The following is an 11,019-nucleotide window of genomic DNA, read 5'->3' as shown; positions in this document are numbered from 1 at the left end:
CTACGTCGACGTGCCAGTGCCATGGTGATGAGTGACGACAACAGCAGTAGACAGAGCCAGAGCCACGACCATAACCACATCCATATCCAGGGCCAATTGCTGGTAGGATCATTGGATCTTCAATTGATTTGTCCCTTCATCAATCTTATAGGAACCACTGTATTGGTCAGATTTGGATCTGCCAGGAACGGCAAAAGGTGAACCTTGTTAGTCACAATGCCCCAGGTGCTACCATACCCTACTCATCCACAAGTTCAGGTTTACATGGACCGGTTGAGGTTAGCAACCCTTGTTATGACATGATATCCTACCACAAACAAGGGATTGATGAATGTCATTTTTGAGAGGTGTCACCAAGAGACTTCTTCCTTCCACTTGCCTAATGGAGAAATGACCATCACTCTGAATGATGTGTCTTGTCTGCTACATTGGCCTATGACAAGCAGGCCTATTAATAATGTCCTCTCACTCTTTAACGGATCTTGCTAGATAGCACAAAAGTTATGCAAAGCTTGTTGGACCTTAGAATTATACCAGAGGGCATGAGTCACCATCAGCTCATATAATAAGTTTTGCAATTGATGTAGGAGGGCTTAGCAATTGGGTGCAGCTTAGAGACATAGAGACCTAGGAAGAGGACCGGAAAGGATGGTGGCAAGAAGGGTGACAGAGGCGATTATTTTTTCTATTATTATCATTGTTAGTATCTTTTGATGTATTATGCATAATTTTTGTTGTTTCGAGATATTTTATTTTAGTTTATACTGTGGTTGAATTACTTTTTTGTGTTCATCAATTGTTTTAACAACATGTGCCTAATAACAACACCAATTTCTTCAGTTGATTCATAAAACAATCGTCAACATCAACAACTAAAGAAGCATTGATAATACAAACTATTGTTATAGAAAAACAACCAGCATACGATTTTTGTAAAGTAAAAACATGACCATATATATTTATCATGCATCAGAGTAATGATCTCATCAATAGATATTGGTTTCCTTGATTTGTGCAACAGGCAAGGATTTCATCTAGAGATCAGCCAAAAGTTGCATTCAACTCAATTGGACCTTTGCTACTAAATTTCGAAAAGATGAAAAATAGTTTTCCCACATCATTGTCGCGTTTAAGCTTCATACACTCGTATTCAATGCAACCATCACCTACGTAAATAAGTTGATATTAAAAAGGATCAAGTAAAATCTACAACCTTCGATGGCTTCATAATTGTTTTCATTAAACCATCAGGCAGCATGTCCTCACTTATTGTGATGACTTTAGAGACCCTAGGACATTCAAACAAAATTCCTTCAAATGATGAAATCATTTCACCATCATAATATACAAAAGCATATGCATTCTCTATATTTTAAGCAACATGGTGAATATCAAGCAAAGGTGTTGAGTTGCATCAAACCCTACTACTATTTATATTATATGATCTACTATTTTCTCATGAGTCGTACTAACGATAGATATCACACCAACAATATTGACGGTTTAGATTGCGTCTATACTTAATATAGTTGTATGTGTATCAAAAAAGCAGTGTTTAGTTAATACATCCAAAAAAAGTAGTGTCCAATCAATAAAAAAACACAAAATGTAATAATCACTTATTTTTTATTCAAATTTTAAAAAATAGTACAACGAAATCTAGGTTTCGTTGTTTAACTTTTTTATCACAACGGAATCATGACTCCGTTGTGATATGGAAAAAATAACAACGGAATTATGATTTTGCTATGATAAGGGGGTGCCAAAAAAGTAACAATTAAATCATGATTCAAATGTATAATGTTTATTGCCTTGTTGAACTTGTAATGGTTGTCTTGTATGTGTGATCATAAAATACTTTTTTGATAAAATTATATGGCTTGTTCGACTTGTAATGGTTCTTCTTGTGCTTAAAAAAAATCTTTCCAATTGGAATTGTCAAAATAATGAAAAGTTACGAGCAAATCTAGTAGCAAATGTATTTAATTTTGTTGTGATTTATTTTTCTAAAAAAAATGATTTTCCATTGAAATTTGTTTTTAAATTGATTTTTTTCTTTTAAAAATATTTTAGGTGGACCAACTTGTTTAACCCACCATCTCTTGGTTGGTCGGTTCGGGAAAACATTTTTAAGGCTCACCAAGAGGTGAGTCAGTTTGGGTTAGCCCACCAAGTAGGCGAGTCAAGGTGGATTGGGCTCAACGGATCGAACTAGTTTGTTTTTATAGCTCTAAATTCACTTATACACTATTTACTTTATGATAATTGAAACATGACATTATTACTTTAGTTGTTAGTTATATTGGTGTAAAAAAAGAGTAAGAAATACTCGTTTTTCATAAAATTATTGATGCCATTGAAAAATAAAAAAAAACTATAGCCTAAAAGAATAATTGATATTTACAAGTTATTTCATTAAAATTTGGATCTAGTACATATAAACTTCTATTTTTTTATAAGGTTAATTTATTTCAACTTTGTAATGTTGAGTTACTTTTAAGATCATTGACTATTCTTATAGATAAACAAATAGCGTATTTCGTATTCGCTCATGTTTTTTGGGAAACTTTCCAAAAGATCACTTATCTCATAATTGTTCCAAGCCAAACATGCTTGACTGTGAAGTTCTTCAATGATGAGATACCAAAAAGTAGTTGCATTTGATTGGTATAGGTAATATTAATTAATTCATTTAAATTGTCTTCAATTGTACTGTCTCATAAAGGCACAGTCTTTGGATCCCTCTTATTTGAGTGTGTATTCGATACATTCATGTATTCCTTCTGTTGGAAGCTTGGTGGGGATGTTACATGCTCACTAACTACCGCTTGGTTCGTCCTCTAACCACACCATACTGGGAGATAGGCCTATTTTGATACCACTTGTAACGCCTAATTACTTTTAGGATCATTGATTGTCTGCATAAACTAACGCAAGATATTTCAGCATCCTTTGTCCTCGCTTGCATATGTTTTGGAAAACTACCTAGAAGGTCACCCATCCCAAAAAATTTTCAAGCCAAACATGCTTAAATATGGAGTTCTTAATTGATGAGCTACTGAGAAATAGATGCATCTTGTTGATATAGATAATTCTAATTAATTCCTTTAAGTTATCATCAATTGTATATTTTCATACCAGCACAATCTCTAGATCACACTCATTCAGGTATATTTGATTCATTCATGTATTCCTCCGGTTGGAAGCTAGTCAAGAGCCACTTTTTGTCTTTGCCTCTTCTCTTTTACATTAGCGGCCACTCCCCGCCCTCGTTAGTGCCCAGGATGTTACAAATCCTAATATTGTTAAAATAATTATTTGTACACAATTTTTTATTGATTTCCTTAAGATTAGCTAATTTGTAGCAAATTAGTAACAAAAATTTTATTTCACACATTCACAGCAACAAAATAGAGCTTTTACATTAGTTAAAATGGGAATTTGACATGGGTTTTTCAACCAGTGTAGTATCGAATGTTTTAAAAAATACACACTTTCTACCTGAATTAATAAACAATCGATGTAGAATTCAGAAAAATACAAAATAAATATTTCCTTCACCAGAGCCAATGCCCACCGCCTAAAATACATCTTTTCTTGGCCAATGCATCACCAACATCCAACAAAATAGTAGGAAAAAATGAAGCAAAAAAAAAAGTAACATGGTAGAACGCTATCGCCACATGCTCGACCCTCGATGCCATCGCACCTTCCCCGACACTATTGTGCCTTTACCCTAATGTTGTCATGCCCCCACTCCTTCCCCCCAATGTTGAAACCCCAACGCCATCATCTTTCGAATCCAAAACCTTGATGCCATCACTCTTTCACCTCGAAGATCTTGGTCTCTGTGTCAGTCTCCCAGATCTGATGATAATGGAAATGTTATTGAGGATGACAATGACCTTCTTTTGGTGGCAGTGAGAATAGTGTGAGGCTTCGATTGTGAGAAAAGAGAGGAAGAGAAAGACTTCGGTGTAGGAAGAGAGAGGTTGAGAGGCACCTCTAGTTAAGGAAATAAAGAGAGAAAGAGAAAGGCATAGGGTTCCTAGGTTGAATTTTGAAGTTGGAGTGGTTTTGAAATTTCAACTACATCGGTTAAAAGAATGCTTTGTGCATCAAATAAAATTTTAACTAATGTAAATAAACATTTTTTTACCTTGTTGTATCATCAACGGATGTAAAATTGTCCTCATATTTACAAAATTATCCCAAGCTTTTGTTACATCGATTGCTTAAGGAACTAATGTAAAACACTTAATTATTGTCACCTTTCAATTATAGGAGTATTTTAATCTTTTACTAATTTCATACTCGACCTTTTCTCTTTCTTACTTTTCAGATTTTTTCTCTTTTGCTTTCTTTTTTTTTTTCTCTCTTCCTTTTGAGTTTTTTTTGTCGAATGTATTTTTTTTGGTGAAGATTTTAAAAATATTAGAAAACAAAATAATCTTTTATATCACACCAGATGCGAATTTTGGCATACTAAGGAATATTTCTTTGAAGGAAGAATTTTAAATTTTTGCAAAATTTTCTCATTACTTTTCCTCCTATCTACATTATGAAAAATTGTTTTTTATATTTTTAAAACATTAAATATCATTATATTTTTTTATTTAAAACTTTCTTTATAAAGTATGTTTCAAAGATTAATTTCTCATAACAAAAGATTGAAACAAAACCAAACTACTGTTGTCATATGGGCTAAAAATGTGAGAACGAGTATTTTATGTCTAAAATATGTGTACCAGAGACGACCTTAGTTGCATAGATATATATAATCCACCATAATGTTCCTTGCAATAAATTGAAACACGCCGTACGTAGTGGAATTAAGTTACATAAAATTTTTCACGTTTTGGACTGTAGGAAACCAACAGGGGGAAATTTAATGCGGCACTGCGTCTCGACCCTCTCTAGTAAAAGCAAAGGAGCAGAACAGAATCTATTTCTTGGTTAACCTAAAGTGTTTGTTGTTTGGAGGATAGCAACCACTTGGTGAAGTTTTGCAGTGTAGCTTCGTCGGCTCTGTAGTACTTTTGTGTGAATTCAAGCAACCTCGACCATGTGAAATCTGGATACTGTTTTGTCCCATCCCTACGCACAATATCCTCTGGGGCGCTCACCACCTTGTCCTCTTTCGGGCACAGAAAGAATGCCAAGGACCTCCTCTCTTTGTACTTGTTAACCACTGCCCTATGTAGGCAACTCTTGTATCTCCCGTTTGATAATGCCTGAACAATAACCCAACAAATAAGTTAAGATATACCCTTCCCAACATAAAAGTTTAAGTGAGTTGTATTAGAGAGTTCTCTACAGACTATGATATGTTTTAAAGCTCAAAAAATATTTACAAATGTACTTATAGATTAATTACCAACAAAATCATTGTTACACAGGTGGTGGGAATAGAACTCACATTTTGTAGGATATGAATTCATTTTTTTACCAAATAGGACCAACCTTTACTGACAGATTCTTATGTTATCTAAAACTTGCAAGGGCCTTTGTTTGTCACTTTATGGGTTCCCTATACTTACCTGCAACTGCAACTTCTTCTTGACTGTTTCCTATATATAGCTTTTCTGATGGTGACCAATACTAAAATAATATTGGCACTGAGTTTATTCTTAGTCTAGACTTTGGGAAAACAATATGTTTCTTTAAATTAATTTAATTTTGGCACTCATCATTTTTTAATAATCAAGAGTTGTGAAAATAATAAGGAAAATTTAAACAAAATGAATTGATTACTTGTTCTGCCCACCACTTGTTTCCAGGAACAAAAATACTGGAGGAAAGATACTGACGTCTATACTTGAGTATGAAGATTGCTGGCCAAAAATTAAAATAAGATAAAAGGATAACACCAAAAAGTGTTAAATGAAAAGCATTGCATCAATGAAATACTTCATACAAATAGTGCTATCATGGCCTAACGTCTATCTTGACCTTTGTACCAATATTTTTAACGTTGACAGAAACAATTCTTTTATTAGTCCACCTAAAAGTGTTTGAAAATGAAAATTAAAAAAAAAAAAATATTACTAATTATACTGAAGAGACATTTTTGTTGCAAGACGTCGACTAAGATTTATTCCTTAAGTAGTAAATACAAACTCAAAAAGAAACATTTAATACAACAAAAGAGTTCTTAGTTGACTCATAAAAACATTTTACTTGTAAGTTAAAGAGAAGAACTAGAAATAGATGTACTTGTGAAAAGCCTCAAATTTTCGCCATTGACTCCATGACTGATAGGTGTAGTTTGGTAGTGCTGCTTTTCAAACACCTTTACTTATGTGATGTAAAATTAAGTCATCATTTCATTTTTTTCATAACAGATGCATTCATGCAAGTTCAGTATGAAGACTCATCATGTCAGACATACCACACAGAACCAAACATGATGCACAAAAGTATCTGCGCTTTTAATTGATGGGTTTGTCATGTTGCAAACAGATAATTGATAGCCACGAAGTAAGATATGCAAACATATAACATTTGTAGCTTAATAACTTAAAATATTAATAATATATTTTCTAACATGTATTTATTTTAATATACTTTATTATTTATTGAAATTTATTATAAACTATAAAATCTTGAGTGATACTTTTATATAAAATGTGGAATTCATAATTTATTTCAATTTTTATGAAATTTTAATAAATTCGAAAGAATATATTTTTAAAAATATATTGTTAGTATTTCTCTTATATATGTACCATGAAAGTATCGCCGATGTTAATTACAAGGGCGTCAGGACGAGGTGGAACGGTCTGCCACGTGTTGTCTGCGAACACATCAAGCCCTCCAACTTGGTCTTGGTGAAGAATGGTGAGAGACGTTGGGTCACAATGTGGTCCAGTCCCTAGTGCAAGACTTGGCTGCTGACATGATGGGTAATAGTTACATCTCATGACGGAACAACCTTCTTCAAACAAGTAGTTATAATGCAACTTATCCACTCCCAAGCTAATTGCCAAAAGCTCCAATAGCTTTATCCCCAACTGCTTCATGGTTTCGCAGTACTTCTGGAATACCACTCTGCCGAATGCACATCAAAATATACTTAGTTTAACTAGTTGAATTAGTATACATATAGTTGGTACTATAAGATTCACAATTTAAGAGAATATGACACGAAAGTACATGACATGATGTTAATTAACGTTTAGCTCATGCTTGGGATATATTGTTTTTCGAAATATAAACGTTTTTTTCTTGAATAAGAAATCTCTTAAAAATTAAAAAATCATTACTTTTTTCAGCACGAATAGCACCTACGTGGATCAATAACTTTTTAAAAAATATATAAAACAAGCTTGGACCGAAAACGCACTTCTTGGAGATTTAATGAAGCAAAAATCATTCATCAACATCATGTGCCAATTTTATACCCAAAGAAACAAAAAGAGAAAAGTATTTGTGTTTGGTTGGGCGTCATATCGTAACTCAGAGACGTCAAATTCGGAAGCCATATGAACTAGTTTCTAGATGTGTTCATTGGGTGTATGCACCATGCAGGTGTTCATATACAACGAAAATTATGTCGTACTAATTAACCTTATTAAATATAACTTCTGATTAAAAGATCATAAATTAAGATTCTAACAGAACGTGGATGCATTTAAACATAATCACAACCATGGATTGAAAAAAATGAACAGTTATATTCCACCAAACTAGTCTTACGTACCCAGCTTGTTCAAAGTCTCCCCCTAAGGTGTCGTTAAAGAAACTAGTGACAACCGGCGGCTCTAACTCATTGTTGTCATGAAAGGGGAAAGAGAGGGTCTCTTTCCAGGGCAATTTGGAGGAGAACCTATCAGCATGGGCACCAGAATATCCCCACACGGAACCCAGAGTCTTTTTAACACTCACTTTCCTACGAATGGGAAGCTTAAAGAAAGCGTCCATTTGATCATACGCTTCCCCAATGAGGAGAGGATCAACGCCGTGGTTGATCACTTGGAAGAACCCGTGGCTCGAGCACGCCTTGCGTACGAGCCTAACGGCACGGTTTGTGGCGTCATCATCATCACCCCTTAGGAACCCTCCAAGGTCCACCATTGGCGCGTGGAACTCCTCATTCGCGTTCACTAAGCACTCTTTGGGCCAAACAAAGCTCATGGGCACGTGGGGCTGCATTTGTAGCCATGAGGGGTCGAAGAAACGGCTTTGGACTACTTCTTGGTGGTTCGGCGATGACACCAAGCAGAAACCTGAATCCATGATGTCACGTTGGTGTGAAATGAAAATTTAGGTACAATAAGTAAAGAAAGGGACTTAGTGTTCACAAGCTTGGTGGAGATTGAGCACATAGGCCAAGGAGTGGCATGTATTTGTAGAGTTGAGACATGAAATGTAATGCGACTGTGAATCACTACAAACAAACACGAAAGCCTTTGGAGTGGAATCGGGTTTGAGATAAATAGAAAAAAAAAAAACATGAAAATGAAAAACAAATTGAAGGAGCGTGCAATACTACAACTGTACAACTAAGGGTGTGCGTGGGTTGTCTTGTTTTGTGGGTGGTGCGTGCATGCTCACGCGTGTTCGGGTACGTGGATAATTTGTTTTGCAAGTATTTTGTTTTTGCTCCAATAGGTACGTCGTTCGAAGACTTATTTTATGACACATTTTGAGCTTAGTAGTTTGTATCTAATTATTACAATTTTTTTTAGTCAATTTCATACCTAAATTTGTATTTAACTACCGATTTTGTCACTAAAAAAATAACAACTTATTTTAAGAGAAATAATCATTTTTGTCTCTCAATATATAATTTGCTGAGAATGCATTCCTTGAAAGATGAGAATACAAAATTTAGTTAATGTGGATTGCCGACATAAGAATATATTTGTGTTCCTGAAACATCAAAATACAAAATTTAGTCCCCGAAAGTATAAAAAGTACGAGAAAAATATATTTGTACATTAATAATAGATTGTGACTTATTATTATTATTATTATTATGTCTTTGTAATTTATTGCTCCTATTCGTTTAGAATTTATGCAATATATTTTTTAAATTGCCTTTTAATATATATATTTTTATTATTTTGATTTCCTTGTCAAACCTTAATCTTTGATGTTAAAAAAACTTTATCTTATATCTTATAATTTTATCAAATTTCTACTAAATTTCTCACTTTTAACCCTTAAAATTATTTCATATCTCAATTCCAATTTAAGTACTCCTATATTTAGATTGAAAATAATATGTAAAGAGTTTTGAGTAGAAAAAATACAATCAGCCGTGAGACCAAATTTATTTATTTATTTATTTTAAAAAGAATTTAATTTTTTTTTAAAAAAAAGTCTCACAAAATTTAAACTAAATAAAATTAAAGTGGAATTATAAGTTTTTTTTCTTAATCAGTAAAATGTATATATATACCTCGAATATGAAAAAATCTCTTGAATAAACCTTATGTGTTTTAATTCAAGACAACACTTATTATTATTATTATTATTATTATTATTATTATTATTATTATTATTATTATTATTATTATTATTATTATTATTATCATCTGAAAATCATTTCAATAATAAATTTGTCCTTTTGTGCCACGTAAGCTATTTTATTAACCGTGACATACAAAAGTTAACGGTCAAATATATTTGTCGCACTATTTACACTTTCAAAAAATAAATTTTGTATTTTCATCTTTCAGGGACACATTTGTCAACGAATTATATTGAAAGACAAAAGTGACTATTTATTCTTATTTTAATAAAAAAGTTTACGAGATTAAAATGACAGTGAAATATAAATATGAGAAATAAATTTAAAAACTATAATATAGTGAAATATTTATAATTCACCAAAAACATTACAAGAACAAATTTATCATTTACTCTTTAAATACTAAAAATGTGAGGTGAATATTTTTTTAAGAGTCATGGTAAGAAAAGGTGTTGAAACAAACTCATAGAAATATAGTTTAAGTAAGGCCTCAATGTTTTCAAATGTAACGAAATAATTTATTTAACAGAATAATTTATATTTAATTTTTTATATATAAAAAAAATTTAATCAGAAGCAATCACATATTATCATCATAATTAATCTATAATCTAATGAATTGAGAAATACCCATAGTCTCAAGTATGAAATCAAAGATTAAGAATAAAAAAAATCTATTTAGTCTCCGACATAACAAAAAAAAATAAGAATGTGATGTATTAAGGATTTTTCTCAAGTATGGAAAATTCATCCATGTCGTGATACGTCATTTGGGAGTATTTAGCATAGGGGGAAAAAATTATATCTCAAAATCATGATTCCTAACTGTCATGATCAATTGCTCCATATTCCGAAAGGTAATATAGGAAAATCAAAGTTACATAGGTCTCACGATGACCAAATAAAAAGAAAATATAAAATGGTATTTACAACCTATCTTTTATAATCAAAGTTAAATAAGTTTGAAATTATATCAAGTCTTCATGACTCAAACATTCTCCAGCGTAAGATATTTTTACGATAACCAATAAAGAAAATGGTTCCAAAATGATTATCAATAAGGCTATTTAAGAAATTATTTAATTTAATTAAGATAATAATTAATTTTTTATAAGAACTAAATTTAAGAATAATCGAATTTATGTAAATTTATTTTCATTTCATATGTAAACTATTTAGCATTTTTAATGTAAGTTATTTAGATTTTATTATTACTATTATAAGACAATAGATAGTTCGTGAGTCATTAGCCTAAACCAAATACATTGTGTTTTTGGTTGCAACCTGCATGCAGAGGCTTCCTATAAACAATATATACTTAGGTTATATGCTTGCAGGCAAGTGTAAAGACTACTTGCAGTTGACCTAAAAGTGACTTAAAAAATAATACTTGTAATTTATTATAAATTATAATGAAACTTGATAGTTCATCAAGAATTAGATGTAGTATTAGTGGTAGAGGTAAATTAAAACTTGTAGTGTTATTTATTCTGCTTTTATTATTTGCTCATATAACCTTTTTTCAAACAATTTGTCTTTGT

At 32.1% G+C, this 11,019-nt stretch overlaps 1 protein-coding gene across 1 annotated transcript; it reads right to left on the bottom strand.

Annotated features, from left to right (window-relative positions):
* Positions 1 to 4,822: 4,822 nt before the first annotated feature.
* Positions 4,823 to 8,477, bottom strand: GA20OX6 (gibberellin 20 oxidase 6). Its single transcript, XM_003544666.5, has 3 exons — positions 7,703 to 8,477; positions 6,729 to 7,050; positions 4,823 to 5,234 (listed from the first exon to the last, which is right to left on the bottom strand). Exons 1-3 carry the CDS (start codon positions 8,236 to 8,238, stop codon positions 4,962 to 4,964), a joined length of 1,131 nt encoding a protein of 376 aa, XP_003544714.1. The 5' UTR covers positions 8,239 to 8,477; the 3' UTR covers positions 4,823 to 4,961.
* Between the last annotated feature and the right edge of the window lie 2,542 nt (positions 8,478 to 11,019).

This window comes from Glycine max, chromosome 14, assembly GCF_000004515.6.
Source record: "Glycine max cultivar Williams 82 chromosome 14, Glycine_max_v4.0, whole genome shotgun sequence".
In the NCBI taxonomy this organism is placed as follows: Eukaryota; Viridiplantae; Streptophyta; class Magnoliopsida; order Fabales; family Fabaceae; genus Glycine; species Glycine max.
This window is presented reverse-complemented; position numbering and strand designations above follow the sequence as displayed.

Bases quoted from the DNA above. Each gene is read 5' to 3' on its own strand.
- GA20OX6 (XM_003544666.5), bottom strand. From the start codon at position 8,238: ATGGATTCAGGTTTCTGCTTGGTGTCATCGCCGAACCACCAAGAAGTA. The intron at 7,051-7,702 runs GTACGTAAGACT...TGCATTCGGCAG, and splicing joins GGAGACTTTGAACAAGCTGG to AGTGGTATTCCAGAAGTACT. The intron at 5,235-6,728 runs GTACATATATAA...GTTATTGTTCAG, and splicing joins ACATCGGCGATACTTTCATG to GCATTATCAAACGGGAGATA.